The sequence below is a fragment of the Arvicanthis niloticus genome, chromosome X, assembly GCF_011762505.2.
Source record: "Arvicanthis niloticus isolate mArvNil1 chromosome X, mArvNil1.pat.X, whole genome shotgun sequence".
Lineage (NCBI taxonomy): Eukaryota > Metazoa > Chordata > Mammalia > Rodentia > Muridae > Arvicanthis > Arvicanthis niloticus.
In genome coordinates this window covers 21,715,603-21,737,347 of record NC_047679.1, presented here as the reverse complement: position 1 = coordinate 21,737,347, position 21,745 = coordinate 21,715,603, and the positions used below count along the sequence as shown (strand labels likewise).

The window sequence follows — 21,745 nt, the reverse complement described above, 5'->3', positions numbered from 1 at the left end:
ACCAACTGTCCCATGTTGAGAACCACTGATTTTAACCAATAGTGTCAAAACATATGATAATTAATCAAGTCAGAATATTACTAGTGAGACAGTGAGAGCATCTCAAGCTGTGTCCCACAGCCATGCATGGCCAAGGGAGTGGGTGAAGCTCTTAGACTTCTAAGGCTTTGTAGTCTTTGAAAAGACACATGAGCTATAAGGCTAGCCCAAAGCTTGAGCTGAAGAAAGCAAGGGTGGAAAGAAACAAATAAACATCTTGTTTTTCTGGGCCTGATTTCTAGGGAAGCACTTTCTCTGGCTCTTTCAAAAATGACCAGAAAGTCCAACCTGAAAAATAAAAAAGCCCATGGGTTTTTGGTCGTAGTGGTGTTTGTCTCCTTTGGCCTAAAATACTAGTGTCAATTCATCAGCAATAATTAAGAAAAATAGGCTAAATTTCTAATAATGGATGCTTAGTGGGTAAGTACACTTGAGAAGCTATGCTCAATCCTTGTGATTCACAGTGGAAGGAGAGAATGAACTCACCAAAGTTATCCTCTGACACCCATCACTGTACCATAGCATACATGCATTCCCAATGGACACACACACACACACACACACACACTTTTAAAAGGATGTTTTTCTTTCCTAAGGAGATGTTTTCTTGTCTTTCTAAGCAATCGATCCCACGTACTTATCTGCAGCATGGCAGATGGTACCACATGTGTCAGCCATGTCATCCACCAGGATGGCCACACGGTCCTTCACATCACCCACGAGAACCATCCGGTCCACTTCATTTGCTTTCTTTCTCTCTTTGTGAATCAAAGCAAATTCCACATTCAGTCTGTCTGCAATTGATGTAACCCTGTGGAAAGAAGCAAAGGAACATCTAAGAATTTATTACTGGGCACTAGGCTAGGGAAATAGCCCAATTGGAAATACTTGCCTTGGAAGAATAAGACCTGGGTTCAATTCATAGAACCCATGTTTAAAAAGCCAGGAATGATGGCACATGCCTGTAATCCTAGAACTGGGGAATCAGAAACAAGCAGATCCCTGGGTCTTGTGGGCAAGCCATGCTAGCCTATTTAGTGAACAGTCCCTCACTGACAAACTCTGTTACAGACTTTTCATGAGCACCTATGAATCCCTGAGTTCCATCCCTAGCACTGAAAACAAAAATAAAATCTGTTTTTGAAAAACATAGCAAGCAACCACAGTCATGATAATGAAAAGGATTGGAACACTTGTGACACCAGGCACCACACAATCTACATGGAAGAACAGGCTAATGATGAATTCTGTCTCTATTGCAACTTGCCACAAATGTCAGGGCACCCTGGCAGCTAGGTAAGACTGCTGGTTGGGAAAGTGATACAGCATTTGTTAGGATTTCGGAGTTTGTTTAAAACTCACAGGCACAATTTAAGACAAGGTGCTTAGAACTTAAACATTTTTTTGGTTTCTAGAACCAAATTAGGGACAAAAGTCTTTGGTATATCCAGGCAATCTGTAAGCTTGTGAAAAGAGGCATCATTGAGGCCTAATGAGATTCTAATGAGATTCTACCCATATGTACTCAACCTGAAGTCTGTAGGTTATGTGTAGCCAAGGACAACTATGAATGAGGCCCAATGCAAAATTGTAAACTTACTCGAAACATGAATTTTTTTTTTAAAGTTTACTTTTGTTTCATATGCATGGATGTTTAGCCTGGTGCACTACGTGTATACAGTGTCCATGGAATCCTGAAGAGAGTGTTGGATCTCCTGTAACTGTGACAGATGGCTGTGAATTAGTTACCATGTAGGGGTTAGGAATCAAACCTGGGTCCTCTGGAAAAGGAATCAGTGTTCTTAACTTCTAAGCCATTTTTCAAGTTTTAAAATAACATATGAAGTTGGAAAGGAAAAGTGTATGTGCGGGGGGGGGGGGAGGGGGGATAGGTGCAAAACTGGAGGTGAGAGAGGGGAGTGAGGATTTGATGGAAACACATTATACAGATGTATGACATTATCAAACAATATAAAAATGAGATTTAAAAATAAACCTCGATTGCAGGTTCTCAAATGAAAGCTTTCCACATGACAACAGAGGGTTACAGTGTCGGAAGTTTGCACACGTCTGCCTGAATCTAGTTCCTCTGCCATCCAATGTGACTGTTCATTGTTGCCAACTCAGGAAAACCTGAGCACGCATGAGAAAGAGAACGGGAAGTCAGGGTAGGGAGCGAGTCCGTGACATTTTGGGTTTGTCTGAGAAAAATACACTCAGATGACGAAACCTCTTTTGAAACAGTGCATCAGTACAACGTGACATTGAGACTTTCCTTGTTTTATTGTTTAAAACGTGGTCCCAGGTTTACTCCCTTGCCATGGAGGATATTCATACAGAAAAGAATATTGTGCATCATGTCGACCTCAGATGACAACCAAAAAAAAAAAAAAATGTGTATGTGATTGCATCGGGACAAAGTAAGTAGACAACTGTCTGAGAAAACTCACTTTCTGTGACTGAGACGGCAGCATGACTCACACAATGTTAGTACTCCACTCAGGTTACTATGCTTCAAGTCTGAAGATATTCAACATGACTAGTAGTTTTGAAAATAGTAGTAAAATATGATATATATCATATGTATGTTTAACAACAGCATTAAATATATTCACAATAATACACAACTATTAACATCTGTCTGGTTCCAAAACATGTCACAAAAGCAAAAGGAAACCCCATACCTATTAATTGTGGGGCTATGTATTTAGTGTATGAATAGATGAGCCTCTTTCTTCAGATCTTCTGAGCATTAATCTGAGAGATGAATTGCTAGAACCTATGGAACTCTATACAGCTTATTCAGCCATAATTCTCTCAGCCTCAACACCTTTTACCCAATATGACCAAATCAGACAAGAATGTGGAGTATCCTGCTCTACCATGCTCCGCTGTATCACTTTGAGACAGAGCTCTCTCCGAACCTAGAGCTCACCATTTGGTTAGGTTGGCTGGCTCACAGCTTCCTAAGATCTGCCTGTTTCTGCTTCTTACTCCTGGGATTACAGGTTAAGTGCAGCCACGTCCAATTTTTACAAAAGTGCTAGGGATCTAGATTCAAGTCTTCACGACATTTGAGGCTGCATTTTGGCCTTCTGGGAGATTAGGCAGCTTGACTATCTTTCCCAACAGAAAGAAGTACAAAGGTAGATAATGCAGGAATTTGAGGAAACTATCATCACAAATATACCGAGAAGCTGAAATGGATACATAAACATGTGCACACAGGTACATGTGCACACAGGTGCCCACTAATGCCAGAATTGGGCATCTTATGCCCTGGAATTAGGAGTTATAGGTGGTTTTGAGATGCTTGACATGGGTACCAGGAATCCAGCTCTGGTCCTCTACTAAGTAAGAATAGCAAGAGCTTTTGACCACTGAGCCATCTCTCCAGCTCTTTAATAATCTTAAAATTGTGTTTTGCTGCTGGGACTGTTGCAGGGTGGTGATGAGGGAGTAAACTTGGGACCAAGTTGTAACAAGACTCCAGTAGGACACCCCTGTGTAACACAGAGATTCGCACATTTCCCCTCCAGAGTAACAAGCAATGAAATTCCACCCTGCTGCCCCCGTGGGAACAGAAAGGGCATTTATTCTGCCTCATTTCTGATTCTGGCTAAAGGTCAGATGTTTTTAGAACATTCTAAACCACATCTCAGCTCTCCTGATGGCTGCTCATTTCAGTTCCCATTATGTATGTGATGAAAACCCACAAGCAGAGAGCTGAATTTAAAGTTTAAATTTGGGGTAGTTCTTCAAGGAACCCAAAAGAAATATGTGCAAGTCCTCTCTGGATTACACAAAATCTCAGGATTCTACAAAAAGGGAGAGGGGACATAAGACATCCAAGGATAACAAGACACTCAAACTGGGAGCCAGAAGCAGCTATAACCAAGTCATAAGACTAAAGAATGAGCCACTGGAATTAGTTAAAAATGAAGATGAAGGAATTTTCCATGTTAAAATAATAAAATGGATGCCTGGGTAAGAATAAAAGGGTAATGAGGAATGCTCGATCAAAAGTTGGGAGAAAAAAAAAAATGGTTTTTCTTTTGTGAAACAGAAATAGTATATTTATATTTTATTAAACTTATGAGCACAGTAGCTAACAAAATGTAAATACCTAGATAGAGTGTATTAAAGGTGAGATGAAGTTATAGTCCAGAATGTAACCCAAAAAAGGAGAGATTGGAAGCATACAAAATAAACTCAAAGTCATGAAGAGCAGAGTGCAAAGAGGCAGCTAGCTGTCCTCCGTCAAGAGAAAAAGAGGCTGGGAGGGGGTAAAGTGTTTGCCATACATGCACACAGGAGTTTGAGTTCCACCATCTACCTAAAAGCTGGGTGAGGTGGTATGTGTCTGTTCTGGGAGAGGTTGAGACTGGAAGGATTCCTGAGGCAGTAGGTCAGACAAGCTGACTAGCTGGGAACTTAGGTCACAGTTATAAAGCCTGTTTCAGAAAACACAGGCAGACAGCTGCTGAAGAATGACACCCAAGGTTGACCTCTACACACACACACACACACACACACACACACACACACACACCACATACACACACACACCACACACACACACACACACACCATATACACACACACCATATACACACACACCACACACATACCACATACACACACACATATACACACACACACACACACACACACACACACACACACACACACACTTACTTCAAGGAAACAATGCCTGAGAATTTTCTAGAATTACTGGAAGATTCTAATCCTCTGAGCAATAAACCCAATAAACGAGTCTCCCAAGCAAGTACAATATAACTACGGAAGACATGACATCTTAAAAGAGGTAAAGATAGGTTACCTAGAAAGGAATGGCAGAAATTCTCAGCATCCACCCTGGAGTCAGGCTAGGAATTTATAGCTACTAAAATTGCACTTTCACGGTAAAGGCAGCATGAAGATATGTGTAGGCAAACTATACAACCTGAAAATTCAATTCAATAAAACCACAGTAGGAACCCAAACCGTAGTCATAGCAGCAGACAACTTTCCTCTCTAACACTGTCCATCTATAAAGTTTCTTTACTTAAACAGTTAAGTGAAAGAAGAAGACTATAATTTGAAGACAGGTAAACTTTTTGCCCCATAATCATTTAAGTATATACTATGCACATGCCAATTTCATGATAAGCCTTTTAAACCCCAATTAAGGAAAGGTGGGTTCTCAGAACATGAGACAGCTTTTTTTTTTTCTTTAAGAAAAGATGCTTGGGCAGATTATGTAAAATGTAGATATGAAAAAATTAGTATTTACTTATGTGGTAAGAAACAGGAAGAGCCCCTTGGTTCTCAGTACAGCTGTGGGAGACACTACAGTTTGGGGCTGAAGCTCTAAGTCCAGGTGTAACCTTATAATCCCACTGCAAACAGGCAGGCAGAAAGGCAGAGAGGCCAGGAAAAGAAAGTGAGCTCTGTGGCTCTTGGCACTGAGACTCATAAGACACCTGATCTGGGTGGAGTTCCAGGCATGTCAGTTCCTTGCTGGTTCATGCAACATTAGCAAAGGGGAAAGATTCCTGAACCAAATCCCCTGGGTCGCTATAATATTATCATTTCCTGAGAAAGCTGTATGTAACTAATTCCACATACATAATAGAGACTTGATGTGCCTCTAGTAAGCGAGGTTAATATAACAAATCACACTGAAATCATGGGTGGAAAGAGCTAGAATAAAAACTATGTTTGATTGGTGCCTATATGTGTGGAAGCCAGAGTGTGGTGTTGGGTGTCTTCCTACATCACTTTCTACCTTATCCTTGGAACCAGGCCTCTCACAGAACCCCAAGTTCACTATTGTGGCTAGACTGGCTGGCTGACCCGCAAGCCCTTGGAATCTGTCTGTCTCTGCCTCACTGGTGTTAAGAGACACACACTGCCACACCTAGCTTTTCTATTGGTGCTGGGCACCAATGTAAATAAAACTCAGGGCAACAGCAAGCAGTTTACTCTCCAAGTAATCTCACCATAAATACATTGTTCAAATGTTACTTGTTAGTAGTATGGGTGTGAGTAGAGGCATGCACAGGCCACTCTGCTTGTAGAGGTCAGAGGACAACCCTTGGAGGTCTTGTGTTCTGCAGAGCCACTTCACTCCCACTCCCATTCCTGTATATCCTGTATATGTGATTCTCTCTCTCTCATTCTTTCTCTCTCATTCTCTCTCTCATTTTCTCTCTCTCTCTCTCTCTAGCTCTCTCTCTCTCTCTCTCTCTCTCTCTCTCTCTCTCTCTCTGTGTGTGTGTGTGTGTGTGTGTGTGTGTGTGTGTATGCACGCGCGTGCCCGTGTGTGTGTGAATTCTCAGGACATCAAGTACACTAAATCATTCCTACCTGTGTCCCTACAATTATAAGGTATTAAATTCTTCTTCCTTCCAAGTTTCAAATTTTTGATAGCACATGTTCAAAGAGCATCTAATCAGAAAAAAGTTATATATTAAGCACCAACTTTCATCTACTTTCCACAACCCTTTATATTTGTATTTACTATATATATAATAAACACACACACACACACACACTTACTATAGGGAGGCTTCTTTGTTATTGGTAGATGTTCCTCATCAACTCAATTAAGCTTCAAAGACTACCCAAGAGTGACCTCCTGTGGCAAGACAAAGCTTTACCTGGAAAGATTTGGCCCCGAAGCTTTCTCTGAAACTGTTTTGATAGTCCACATAAACAGGTATTTTTTTTCTAGTGCAATATGACTTTGCATTAAGCAAAGAAACCAACATTATCCTACCATGAATTCTATGTGACACATACTACCTGCCTGGCTGCTCCAGCGAGACTGTCAGTGGGAGAAGAGTCCATCGCAATAAATGATGGTGACAAGGAAGTATAGCAGACAAGGTAAAGAAAAGAGGTGACACAAATCCCTACATGTGCTGTGGATCCTTAAAGAGCCTGTCTTTCCCAGCACAGGGAGTAGAAATAGCTAGATGAGAGCATTCTGAGGAGTTTGAAACAGACCAACAGTTTAAACTTGGTCACCTACTTACTTTGCTCTAGTTAGCCCCCCCCCCCCCAGACAGACAGGGGCGGGGAGGGAGGGAGGGACGGAGGGAGGAAGAGATGTGTGTGCAGGTACAAATGCCCAGAGGCTAGATAGAGATAGCCATCAAATTTCTTGCTCTATCCATTTCTACCTTATACTTTGAAGCAGGGTCTCTGAACCTGGGGCTATGCTGTCAACCAGCAGGCCTCATTAATCATTCTGTTGATACCTGTCACAGTGCTACAGTTATAGGGGTATGTAGCCATGCCTAACTTTTTAGACAAGTGCTAGGAATTTAAACTCGGGTCCTTACACTTGAGCAGAAAGAGCACGTATCCGCTGACTGTCTCCCAAGCCCTCTTCTGTGATGTTTTAAAAGTGGGAGTTTGCAAGTGATAGAACTTAGTATATAATAAAAGATGTTGTTTTAGACCAATAGAGAAAGGACGGATAATTCAATAGTTCTTGAATGACTAGATAGCCGGTGGAGGAGAGGTGGGAATTGGATTTTTATCTTACTTTTTATTTCCCAATAAATGTCAAACGCAAGAAAAATTAGAACATTAAAAGAGAAAAAGAGATCTTTGAAAACATCCAAAAGCATAAGCGAAGAAAAAAATTTAAGAGAAGGGCAAGTGCCTCATGGGACCAGAAGGCAGAATGTAACTGTAAGATGGTTTTCAACGTCCTTCAGGGAATAAGAATATAAAAGTGGGAGGCTGATAAGACACTGGGGAAATAACTGAGACAGTCATGAAAAGGTAATATCCTACCTTTGCCAATCCACAGGTAAAAGTTTCCAGCTAGGACACCAACAGTTTGTACTCACAGAAAAAAAAAAAAAAAAAAAAAAAAAAAAAAAAAAAAAAACATCATGCCAGAAAGGATGCTTGATCTCACTCAGAACAGCCAGAGTTCATGAGAAGATATACCCACAGGTCACTTGCCTTATATGCCAAATGAAACCGATAATACACTATTTGCACAGGGTGGGTACCAAGACATTGGCAGCCATACTGGACACTATATGGAAGTTTTTTTTTTTTTTTTTTTTTTCCTGAAAGACTCACTTTGGGCTCTGTTCACCAAAACTTAAATGGCCTGTGCCTTTGGGTTGGCAGTTCTACTTTTAGGAATGTATCTTATTTAGACAACTATGCAAAAGGTCAGAACATGTCTCTAAATCTGGATTGCACAAACAACAGTGTCTATGAATGAGTAGCATGGAAATGATCACACACACACACACACACACACAGAGAGAGAGAGAGAGAGAGGGAGAGAGAGAGAGAGAGAGAGAGAGAGAGAGAGTTATAAAACCAACCACGTAACCCTGATTATAGGTGTCACTATTCCTTGAAATGATTTTTTGCACTAAATAGAACGGAGAAGCACTAAGATCCAGCGCTTGTGTTTTATGACCAAGAATGCAATGCAACTGGTTGATTCATGCTCCCGATGCCACGCCTTCTTGGCCACGCTAGGCTGTACCTTCAAATCACAAGGCAAAATAAACCCCCTTCTTTGAACAATGATCAAGAACATAAGTTACATTAAGTATGGGAGCACTGGTAAAATATATAGCAAGTTCGCTTTTTAAAAACCTCCGTGGAGAAGTGTGTACAGCATCTATGTTATTTTTACTGGTGTGACCAAACACCTGACAAAGAACAACTCAAAGAGGAGAGGTTTAATTTTGGCTGATGGTTTGAGGAAATAAAGCTCTTCAGGGTAGGCAATGGCTGGTAGTAGGCAGCTTCTCTGTGGCTGGAGCAGGTGGCTCCTATTTACCACATCTTAGAGGAACAGGAAGCAGAGAACCAAGCAGAAGCTGATCTGGGCTATAAACTACAACCCCACAGTGACCCTCTTCTTCTAGTAACAGTCTACCTCCCAGGCTCTAAAACCCCCAATGCAGCTGTGGCCTAAGTGTGCAGGCAAAGGAGGTTGGAGAAAATGTTCCGCATTCATAGTAACACATTACCATCTGTGTCTATGAAACCAGGGGATTTATGTTTGAACACTATCCTAACACTAGAAAGATCAGTACTTAATGAAGCTGTTACCCTTTTTAAACTATCGTACAATTTATTTTAATTTTGTGTTACCGTGTGTGTGTGTGTGTGTGTGTGTGTGTGTGTGTGTGTGTGCTCGCGCACATGCGTACGTGCGTACGTGTGCACATGTGTGGCAGTCAGAATAAACTGTAGAAATAAGTTTTCTCCTATGAGGCTCCCAGGTATTAAACTCAGGATGTCAGGCTTGGATGCAGGAACTTTTAGCTTCTGGGCCATCTCACTAGCCTCTACTTCAATATTTTTGCTTAAAACATGAATGATATTTTTGGCTGTAGAGAGAGAGACAGTTGGGATAGGAAAAGGAAAAAGGCCAAAAGAACTCTATGGAATCTATTATTCTTTAGACTTGCTCTGGCCAAAGCTCTATTTTCTTTTTTCTTTATGCCAGACAAAATGGTCATTTGCGGTATGATCAATTGATATGAACACATCTCTACATGCTTTCCCATAGAAGTACATTGGAGTAGCCGATGGGATCAGGGGACATGGGTGGCGACTGCTAAGGAGCATGGGTTTTTTTTTTTCTCTTGGTGTGATGAAAATGTCCTGGAGGTGGTTAACAGTGACAGTTGCAGAAATCTAAAAAAAAAAAATACTGAAACCCTCTACTGCTGTTATTTATAACCCAAGTTATCTAACACTCCTGGACCCCTTAGCCTAGGAGAGATCTGATAAATGTGAATGCATGTTCTACCTCATGACTTTGGGAAGCTTCCATATCAACGTTGATATGGAAGAAATCCAGGAGAAATGACTCTGCGAAGTCACTCACATTGTTAAAAAGACATTGCATAGAAAAACCTCAGTGTGTTGCCCAAAGTTACATGTGCTCATCATACTCTGGGCAAGACAATGTACTATTACTCCCAAGCTCATCGTGCCACTGACTTTCATGGGAGTCTCTATCCTGTGCAGAGGGACTTCTGGCAGCTGTCAGAGAGTCCTTCTCGTTACCTGCCTTCTTTCCTTCTCTTTTGTGCTGGGAACCAGTGGCGGCTAGACAGCAACTAAGAGCACAACACATGTGCTCTTCTGAAAACCAGGGCCCACCATGCATTGGATACTGGGACTCCTTTATGGACCACTCAAGTTTTTTTTAAGCGTGATTCTAGGGCAGGGCTGCAGGTAGATAAAGATATCAAAAAATGGGGAGAAGCTACATGAGAATGAGTGTATGAGTGTGTGTGTGTGTGTGTGTGTGTACACTCAAATGTGTTTGTGTAGTGCTAGAGAAGAAATCTAGGGCTGTGGGCGTGCCTACCAATGTTCCACCACTGAGCCACACCCAAGATCACTGCCCTTTCGAGTCGCTCTGAAGCTTGATCATCATTCTTGACCCTGGACTCAAATGACTGACTCTCGTTGATAAACCTCTCTACTTTAGCTGGTGGATAGAGATCTCTGGTACCTTTCCCTTTCTTATGGTGGCTCCTACCTTAGCAATGCAACTCCACTCCACCAGGTTTTGTCTTCCCAGATAGCAGCTGGCAACTTCTGCAAGGCTTAGGATCTTAAGCCTCAGTTTGCAGTAAACAGTGTGTAGGCTTAGCATCATCTTCTTAGTCTTGTTGCCTCCTCAACACCAAGTCCCCTAATGGTTTGTACACTTCTTGAAGCTCTCCCTCCATAGAGCTGGTTGACACTGCCACTCAGTGCCACTTCCTTAGGCTGACACTGTGGTAGCATGCTCAGTTTTTCTTTAAATGTGTTCATCTGCCGGTCACTTTACTTTTCCTAAGTACTGGCTGCCTGTACCCTGATAGCTGTACACAATGAGTCCGGCATATTAGGCCTTCAAGGCTGCCTAGCTTTGGATAATCAAATTGACAGGTCACATTCTACAGTGACTGCTTCCCTACCAACTCAAACTGTGGAAGGCTTTCTCCATTGTACTGCAGCCTCAGACTAATTTTGTGTTACTTTTCTTAGTCCAGGAGTCCAACATCCAAGGTAAGCCCTCATATTCACCTGCCTGTGGCACAAACCTGTGGCTGGATTTCTCATGAGGCTGCTTTTTTTCCTCAGCCAAGGGCCTTGCTTATTGGCTAGGGGTCTAGCTTTTAGTATCTTTCTTTACGGAGGCCCTTGAATAGGTGGGGCAGGCCAAGCTGCCAGCCCTTCCCCATCTCACCCACACCCCCAGACCACTAGAATACAGTCCAGCTCCATATGTAATACAGGCAGACTTTAACCTCCTTTCTTATTGTTCCACATACATCTGGAAAAACTGGGTTCTATTCTGCCTATTCCAATCAAGTGTTTGTGGTTAGAAGGACTAATTCAGTCAATTGTGTTAACTAAAATTCTTATTATATAGAACGCATGTGTGTGTTTTATTATCATGAATGATGTGAAATGCTGGGAGTGTGATGGGCTTCTGTCCTGGAGGCAAAGCCCTATTCAGTTGCTCATTTGCAAAATCTAATGTTATATAATTAAACGCAAGCCTCCGGGGCGGGGGGGGGGGGGCAGGGATAAAGATCAATGAGACGGCATTTGTTTAGCATCTATGAGGCACTGAGTACTATCCCCAGCAAAACACACACAAAGCATGCTTTCTATAAAGGTTTTTAGTGTGTCTTTTTGTGATGTGCATGTATGTACACACATATGTGGAGGCTCCAGGTTAATGTCAGAAATGTGCCTTGATTGCTCTTTTACCTTATTTATTGATGCAGTGTCTCTCAATTAAACCCTGAGCTAGTCAGATAGCTCAGGGAATTCCTGCATCCCTGCCTTCGAAGGCTAAAAATCACAGACAGACCCTTCAGCGTACTCAGCATGTATATAAGTTGTATATAAGTTCTTGAGACCTAATTTCAGCCCTTAAGCTTGTGGGGCAATAGCTTTAACTGTTAAACTATCCCCCCCCCTCCCAGCAGGGAACAAGGCATGCTTTCTCACTTAAGAGATAGAGGAATACAGAAATCAGCAAAGTAACAAGAGAGAAATCTGCATGGCGTCACTTGTATGGTACCTTTTGGCTCCTCCAGCATCTGGAGAAACAATAATACAGTTTCTCCATTCAGTGATGTTCTCCCGAATCCACTGAAGAACTGCAGGTTCTGCATATAAATTATCCACAGGAATATCAAAGAATCCCTAAGGAAAAAAAATCAAGGTCAACTTAGTTTTCTGATTGAAAGTGAGATTTATTCGAGTACATGATTGTTCAACAACAGTGGAAAACCTCAGGAATGAATAATGGCTTCAGGAATTGTCACATGCCTGAGGGACCATGATTAGCGATGTATTTGTCCTATACTTGTTGAGAAAATGCTGCTTCTCTAATAACATCCCTGCATTAAACTTGGTGGTATCTCATTTTTTTGAGATGTGGATTTTCTGGCAGCTAGGGAACTTGAACTTGACCGTGTGTAGGACCTCAATCACATGTTCCTTACTTTGCAGGTGGTATAACACACATGATGGCCTGGCCAATGTGAACCTTGGCCACTGTGCCTTGGGGCTTCCCAATGGTGATCCATATACCTGCCTGAAGCCTAGACTGGAGACAACATAAGATAAGAGACAGGACTAGTCACCAGAAAGTTCTGTCTCTAAGGTCTCTTAGAGAAACCCATATATGCAACCTGCCAAGTAGGATGCTGTTTGCCACCACTGCACAGCAGGCTCCATAAGGCAAGGAACTTAGAGATTAATTAGATGCCAATTTTTAAAAAGATACTTGCGACCTCTCAATAATATTTGAATTATTAATCCCAAAGATACCTTTATACAACAGTCTCCCTGTAGGTAACTGTAACAGAATTAAACCTAACAATAAAGATGTCACAAGACATCGTTCAGTCCAGTCCATTTTTTAGGCATGCTTTGATATTTATGTGATGCTCTGTGCACAGAGAGAAAGAACAGCACTGCAGGGCAGACAGGAAGACAGAAGGACTTTTGTTGTTGTTTTAGCACTTAGCACAAATCACATACTTCACATTCATTATAGATCATAAATAGGCACCGGGAAATGTGGCCTGTCTTCGTGCCAAAAGAGGAAGTTGTGAAGAAATTAAAAATATGTATTGTAGGACTAGGGAGATGGCTCAGTGTGTGAATGTATAGAATGCTTGCAGTATGATATCCTGCATATTCTATAACCCCAGCATTGGGGAAGCAGAGGCACACAGATCCTTAGAGCTCACTGCTCAGCCACCTTACCTGAATCAATGCACTAGCTTCAGGTTCAGCAAGAGACCCTGTCATCAAAACTTAAGATGGGGAGTGACTGAGGAAAGCATGCAATGTGTACAAACACACAAAATACACACAACTATGCTAATTTCCAAAAATTTAGATGGAACCACAAAACATATAAGAAAGTGTTTCTGCTCCTCTGAAGTGAATTGGAAGCAACGTGTGTGTGTGTGTGTGTGTGTGTGTGTGTGTGTGTGGAATGGTGGCATTCACAGGAAAGACAGACAGCCACATAGTAGCTGTGCAGACTCACATCTTTCAAAATTAATTAAGGGAGTTAGGACCTAATGGTGGGCAGAAACACAATGCTCGTACCTGGATCTGAGAGGCATGCAGGTCCATGGTAATGATGTGATCAGCCCCAGCAACTGACAGCATATTGGCCACAAGTTTAGCAGAAATTGGAGCACGACTCTAAAAAAATAGAAACAAGGATTTAATATCAGAAAAAGATGGAACCTGTTAGATTCCTCTCACATAGGATAGTCATGAGGAAACCAAATCATAGATGGAACCTATGAGTAAAATTACAAGTTATAACAACAAAAGATATATTTGATACACTGGATTTGGTTACTAAATATATATACTATTGGTTGGCATCACTTGTTTGTTTCTGAACCTGGGTCTCATATAGCCCAGGCTGACCTTGAACTCTTAATCCTCCTGCCTCCACCTGCAGTGAAGATTATAGGCATGTGCCACCATGCTCAATTTCTGTAGTACGAAGGCTGGAATCCAGGAAATGCTGTATTCCTGACAAGCATTCTACTGACTAAATTACATCTCCAGCCTTCCATCTTCCTGTGTGGCCATGCACCTGACACTACATACAGAATACAAATATCAAAGGGATAAAGCCAAAAAAAACAAACAAACAAAAAAAAAGCAAAGGGATAAAGCCAAACTATGGAAAAGTGAGTTCTCTAGAAGGGAACAGTGACATATATAAACTTTACCAAGACAAAAAAACAAACAAACAAACAAAAAAAACAAAAAAAACCCACCATCATCCAAAGCCCCACAGAAGTTTAGTTATGGAGGAAGACCATGCCTCGACAGACGAAAGCTAACATGGCTACAAATTCAACAAAAAGCCAAATGCAAGAATTAACAATTATAGGTAATTGAGAAGTCAACATTCAGAGAAACTAGTTCATTGTCCCTTGTGTCATATGCCTTTTCTAAAGTTACCTAACTTCTTTATGAATTCAGTTTCCATGTCATAAAACACAGGCAATGAAAAAGTCCACATCAAAGCAACCAGAGAAATTACACAGATATCATTAGACATAGTCCAGACATGTGTAGGAGGAGATTAATTATTAACATTTCATTCTTATATGTAAGCCACAAAAGAAAATACAATCTTAAAATTATATAAAATGTTAATATTAAATGTCTTTATTTCCTTTCAAACACTATTATGTTGTTTAAAAGACAAATACATGCCTTCCCATCTGGGCCCAAGCACTGAGGAGATCCCGGGCAGCAGCTCTGTCCCCAATCTCTAAGAACCCAGAGGAAGCAGGCCTCCCAGGAGCTCTAACCTGGTAAGCAAACAGCAAGGCCTGCCCCAAACAGTGAGTAACTGAGACCCACTGTGACCCAGGAAGTCACTCCCCGCCAGGAGCACTGGTACTTTCCTGTCTGTCCCTGGGCACTGAGCAGATATTGGGCCCCAGCTCTTACCCCAGTAGTAACACCCACCCCACACAGTTCTGATACAACCAAGATAATAGGAAAGACAGGCTCTAGTCAGAGACAGGGCAGGTAGCACTAAGAAGATCCAGATGGCAAAAGGCAAGCACAAGAACATAAGCATCAGTAACCCAGGGTACTTGGCATCATTAGAACCTAGTTCTCCCACACTAGAAAGTTCTGAATTCCCAATATTACTAGGAAAGCAAGACTCAGATTTAAAATCACTTCTAATGATGATGATAGAGGACTTTAAGAAGGACATAAATAACACTCTCAAGGAATTTGAGGAGAACACAGGTAAACAGCTAAAAGCCCTTAAAGAGGAAACACAAAAAAAAAAAAAAAAAAAAAAAAAAAAATAAAAGAATTACAAGAGAACACAACCAAACAGATGAAGGAATTGAACAAAACCATCCAGGACATAAAATGGAAGTCAAAACAATCAAGAAATCACAAAGGGAGACTACCCTGGAGATAGAAAACCTAAGAAAGGAATCAGGAGTCATAGATGCAAGCGTCACCAACAGAATACAAGAGATAGATGGGAGAATCTCAGGTGCAGAAGATGCCATAGAAAATATTGACACAACTGTCAAAGAAAACACAAAATGCAAAAAGTTATTAAAACAAAATATCCAGGAAATCCAGGACACAATGAGGAGATCAAACCTAAGGATAATAGGTATAGATGAGAGTGACGATTCCCAACTTAAAGGGCCAATAGATATCTTCAACAAAAATTACAGAAGAAAACTTCCCTAAAGAATGAGATGCCCATAATCATACAAGAAGCCTATAGACCTCCAAATAGACTGGACCAAAAAAGAAATACCTCCCGTCACATAATAATCAAAACACCAAGTGCACAAAACAAGAAAGAATATTAAATGCAGTAAGGGAAAAAGGCCAAGTAACATATAAAGGCAGACCTATCAGAATTACACCAGACTTCTCACCAGATACTATAAAAGCTAGAAGATGCTGGACAGATGTCATACAGAACCTAAGAGAACACAAATGCCAGCCTAGGCTACTATACCCAGCAAAGTCTCAATTACAATAAATGGAGAAACCAAGATATTCCACGACAAAACCAAATTTACATAATATCTTTCCACAAACCCAGCATTACAAAGGATAATAGTAGAAAAGCTCCAATACAAGGAGGAAAATTATACTCTAGAAAGAGCAAGAAAGTAACCCTCTTCCAAAAAATCCAAAAGAAGATAGCCACACAAAGATAACTTCACCTCTAATAACAAAAGTAACAGGAAGCAACAATCACTGTTCCTTAATATCTCTTAACATCAATGGACTCAATTCCCCAATTAAAAGACATAGGCTAATGGACTGGATACATAAACAGGACCCAGCACGTTGCTGCATACAGGAAACCCACCTCAGTGCAAAGACAGACTCTACCTTAGAGTAAAAGGCTGGAAAACAATTTTTCAAGCAAATGGTCCTAAGAAACAAGCTGGAGTAGCCATTCTAAAATCTCCAGCCCGAGAACACAAAAGGAGGGACTCATGGCTCCACCTGTATATGTAGTTGAGGATGGACTTGCCAGGAATCAGTGGAAGTGGACAGCCTTGGTACCTGAAAGTTTGGATTCCCTAGTGTTGGGGAATTTGGAGAGCAGGGAGGTGGGAATGGGAGGATGGTGGGAGCACACCCTCATAGAAATTGGAGGTGGGTAAGGGGTTAGGCATCAGTAGAAGTGGAGGGCCTTGGTGCCTGAAAGATTGGATTCCCTAGTGTTGGGGAATTTGAGAGCAGGGAGGCGAAAATGGGAGGATGGTTGGAGCACACCCTCATAGAAACTCCCAGAATTATATGGATTAGACATGACAGAGGCAGGCTGCCAGAAGACTAGATCCCAGAATTCAAACAAAAAAAATCTTGATACTAAAGTTTGTTTTGAGAATTGTATATTGCAGAATACACAGCCTTGGTGTATCTACTCATGAAGCAAGCTGAACAGACCTGCTCAAACCTCTAATGTCCTGGAATTCCAGCTGGATGCAGTGAAGACACATTGTCAGAGGTTTATCAATTTACTCTTTCCCCTGCCCCTCTTCTATTATCTCAACGCACATAATCAGTTGAAAAATTAATGAAGATTCAGTGCCCCTATTCCCTGGTCTTGGGGAATGAGGTAGTTAATATTGGGCTGTCTTTCTAGGGAAAAGTAGTGGTTTTGTTGGAACAGGGAGGATCAGCTAGGATTTATTGCATAGCCATAACCTATTGGTAGAAACCTGTATAACTGTTATTAAGATGAAGTTATAATTTCTTAAATGGTACAAAATTTACTTTGATTTCAAATTTAAGGTTTTCATTGGTATGAGCTTCTTACTGATATAAAAGTGAGATGAATATTGTTACTCTCATAGGCATTGTTCCTGTATAACACATTTAGGAATACAAGGCTTAGAACCAATGCTTCTTTAACTTTTTTTAACTGATTTGAGATGGTTAGCCTGTGAGTTAAGGGCCTATAGCAAATTCATGGCTCTGAGTTTATTGTTAGGTTGTTTTCTATATTTTATTTAGAAATAGCTGAGAGGAGTTAACAGACAACAGTCCAGATTACCTTACATGGATAGTTGGTTTTCAAAACATCAGAAGTCCACAGAATTGATGTTACACACCTTTCTGTATTAATGTTCATTTTGATTAGAGACCTGTCTGCCCCTGACAGCTTCCTGTCTTGGACTCTAAGAAGAAATTGAGCATCTTTGAAGTTATTCCAGTTGTGGCGAGACAGCTACTAGGCAAGAATTGCCTCTTTCCTTCTACTGACAAATTACTGTCCAGAAAAGAACACAGTTGCAGAATAGTGGACTCTTTATATCTGCCAAGACAGAGTAATCAGCCCCTAATAATTCTGCATCACTAGGTCTGTCAGATGATCCCTGGGCCAGAAGGCTGAAGACCAGGCTGGCCTTTAACAGAAATATTCCTTGTACTGCCTCCAGAGAGCTTAGGTTAAAGGTTAAAGGCATGAAAATTCATGCCTAATGAGAAGTGTTTTTCCTTTATGTATATGTGTGTGTGAGAGAGTTTTTTTTGCCTCAATGTATATATGCCTGCATATCCTGTACATGCAGTACCCTCAGAGGCCAGAAGAGGGTGCTGTATCCCTTAGAATTAATTATGGATGCTTGTGAACCACCACATGTGGGTTTACAAACTGAACCCAGGTACTCTGTAAACAGTAGCCTGTACTCTTAATCACTGAGCCATTTTTTTCCAGCCTCTCTGTCTTATTTTTAAAGGGGTGGGGGGATTGTTTTGATCTTCACTATACTAACTAGACATCACAACTTATGGTTTCATCTTTATTTAACTCCCCTGAATGGTATTTCATATTGACTTTGGGAAAGAATCAAAGTTCTTTTTCAGCTTTAATGTCCAAATATTCTGGTCAATCTGGATGTAGCTAATGGCAAACTGCTCTCCCTTGCCTCTGATGCAGCACCCTTCCCTGTATAATAGATGGTTCTCTTTTGCTAGAGAACACCATGGTTTTGTCTCACATACTCAGCTGCCCCAATCTCACACATTCTCTGATCCTTCAATGTCTGGCTCAGATATCACTATATTAAGTACCTCTAAGAATTCCAGAAATAATCCCTTTCTTCTCCTAATGATGATCTGCTATATTCATAGATCAGTGCCTTCCTTATTTATAGCCATCATCAAAGAAGCTTCCTCCTGCAGCAGATGGGAAGAAATACAGAGACCCACATCCAGCCATTATGCGTAGAGTGAAAGACCATGGAACATTCAGCTCAGGGAACCCTCTGGAAGAACCACAGGAGCTGGAGGACACCAAGAAAACAAGGTCCTCTAAATCAACTGAGCAAAGATCTTGTGAACTCACAGACACAGAAGCAGCAAGCACCAACAGAGGTCTGCACCACATCCTCACATATATTTTATGGCCCCCAAATGAACTTATAAAAGAAACCATTTAATTTGGGGGGATTGCTAACACTTTCAGAGGGGTAAGTCCATAAACGTCTTGGCCGGCAGGTACTAAGCAGTACTAAGAGCTTATAGCTCACCCATAAATCAAGAGATAGATGTAGAGAGAGACAGGGCGTGGCCTGACATGGGCTTCTGATACCTCAAAGCCAACCCCGCAGTGATAAACCTTTATGCTTCTTCCAACAAGACCACATTTCCTAATCTTTTCTAAACAGTCCCACCAACTTCAGAACAAGCATTCAAACATACACTCCTAGAGGGCCACTCGCCTTCAAACCACCACAAGTCTATAGACAGCACAATCAGCATGGCATTTAAAGCAGGTAAAGGACTTGCCTTGCAAGCATAAACAGCTGAGCGCAAGCCCAGAATCGGTATCAAAATGCTGTGGTGTGGTGACAAATGCTTATCATCCCTGTTCTGGGAAGGTGGGGACAGGCTTGCTGTTCACAGGCTGTCTACCTGGCATGTTTCAGGCCAGGGAGAAATCTCATCAAAACAAAACCAAAACAAACCCACAAAAGGTAGGCAGCACCAGGCACCAGAAAAATGCTGTCTGAATTCGTGCACTTACTCATGCACATGGAAGTGTGCAGGACTTACACACAGAGACACACATTCCCCCAAACAAACACATACAAAGATTACAAGATTAAAAAGACTTGTGTCAATCACTAAAATATCAACATGACCTGATACATGATTCTGAAAAAAAGAAAAAAAATAATTCAAGGTGACAGCCCTTCTTCACTCTCTCAGAAATAATTATTCCCTGCCTGGCTCACAATCCACTGTTCTCTCTAGGGAAGAGAACTAGCAATTAGTGAGTGTCTACTATAGGAGCCAGCAAACGTCAGCTGGTGGGCTAGACTTGCCCAATGCCTGGTTTGGAGCTAGAAATGGTCTCTACGCTTAGAAAAGCATTGGAAACCAGACAAAAATAAGATTTTTGTAGCATATGAATGTGACATAAACCCCATATTTCAGTGTGCATAAATGAAGCACCATTGGAACACAGTCACACCCGCTACTTTGCATATTGGCTCTGGCAATCTCTACACTAAAATGATAGAAGTTAAACTGTCACAACCAATCAGTGGGCTACAAAGCCACTAATATTTGGAGCTTTTCAGAAAGCTCGTCCACTTGTGTATGATAGGCTAGGAGCTTCAATTTCAGCTAAGATGGTCGTCAGTTTATAGGTAAGGAAACTAAAGGTGCAGAGTTTAAGTAACTTTTAAGAAGGGCAAACAAGGTAAATCGTGGTATTGGAATTCAAAGCTGAGCCTACTTCATTTCAAAACTGCAACACCGGGGCTTACATCATGCCTTTGACAATTACTATGAAATCATTATCAGTTTCCTGTGTGAATATTCCATTGTGTTAAATGGTCATTTATGAAACCGTTTCTTTCCTGTGAGAAACTGTGCTTGGGTCCTGGTACTTAGAAATCAAAGCTAAATAAACCTTTCTGTATTTATAGTGCAAAGGGGTAAAAAACACATGAAACAAGTTTGGAAAATGTTTTAAAGCCCTGAGATTTATCTGGGTTCTTTCCGCTGGTGTTTCTTGGTAGAGGCATTTACACAGAATTTCACTGTGCTATTAGTGGCCATGGGCAATACAGTCCCAAAGGAAGAGAAAAGAACAATAGGCAGCCTGGGAGGGCTGCCCAGAGCTCCTCCTGTAGCCAACAAGAATATTCTGTCTAGGTTAAGTGGAGCACATGGCTTTCTATGACATTCATATACCACCTGGCTTTCTGCCTCCCTAAGTGAAGCAAAAAAAAAAAAAAAAAAAAAAAAAGTAAAAAAAATAAAAAAGGAAGTAGGAAGTACCTTTCTCCATCTCAAACCAGGGTTGGTGTCCTCACAGTTCCCAGACACTGGGAAATGGGAACAGCAGACTAAGAAATGAAGTGCGCTACCAGGTTATGGTCATTTCTTATTTTTCTTAGTAAATTCTCAGTGCCCACCGAGCATCAGGCTAAGCTGCATGGTTGAAGGGAAGATGTCAGTTTTTAGAACTTTTTCCAGAATGCAAATGGTACACACTGAATGGCAGATTGACAGATTCAATTGGATGTGAGAATGAAATTGTAATTGGTTCCTTACTATAGTTTGAATCATCCTGACTACCCAACTCCCCAGATCCATTTAAAAGTCATGGTCGAAGGGGCTCACCATGGAGCTCAGCAGATGAGCCCGAGCTAGACCTACATAAAGATAGAAGGAGAGAACTGACTCCATAAAGATGCCTGCTGAACACAAGTATGTATATGTATACACACACACACACACACACACACACAGAGAGAGAGAGAGAGAGAGAGAGAGAGAGAGAGAGAGAGAGAGAGAGAGAGAGAGAGAGAGAGAAAGATAGAGAAGTAGGATGAAAAATAAAGGGAGCCATGGCTCCAGAACAATCCATGGGCCTTGACTTCCTCTAAGGCCATGTTAGGCTACAGACCTATGTAAGACTTGCTGAGAACAGTGTGAGCAGTGGACACTAGTTTCCTGGCACAGTCAGCCCTTGACTTCCTTTTAATCTCTGGAGTATCCTTTTGGAAGTGATCAATGATTGGAAACCAGCACTATGTCAAAGCTTAACCCAGCCTGAAAATGTTCACCCTATCCATCAACAATTTCATTTAATACCCATTGGTGTAGGTCAAATGTC

General features: G+C 41.3%; 1 protein-coding gene and 1 pseudogene across 3 annotated transcripts in view; both read right to left on the bottom strand.

The window, feature by feature from the left end:
- The window catches only part of Prps2 (phosphoribosyl pyrophosphate synthetase 2), a 39,797-nt gene that overhangs the window by 5,469 nt on the left and 12,583 nt on the right, over nucleotides 1-21,745 (bottom strand). For all 3 annotated transcript variants that reach the window (XM_034485752.2, XM_034485751.2, XM_034485753.2), the window contains exons 3-5: nucleotides 13,681-13,779; nucleotides 12,134-12,258; nucleotides 677-850 (exon numbers count right to left, since the gene is read on the bottom strand). In XM_034485752.2, the coding sequence (XP_034341643.1) occupies nucleotides 677-850; nucleotides 12,134-12,258; nucleotides 13,681-13,779 (398 nt within the window). The remainder of the gene's footprint in view (nucleotides 1-676; nucleotides 851-12,133; nucleotides 12,259-13,680; nucleotides 13,780-21,745) is intronic.
- Nucleotides 12,709-12,828, bottom strand: LOC117695586 (small nucleolar RNA SNORA70; annotated as a pseudogene).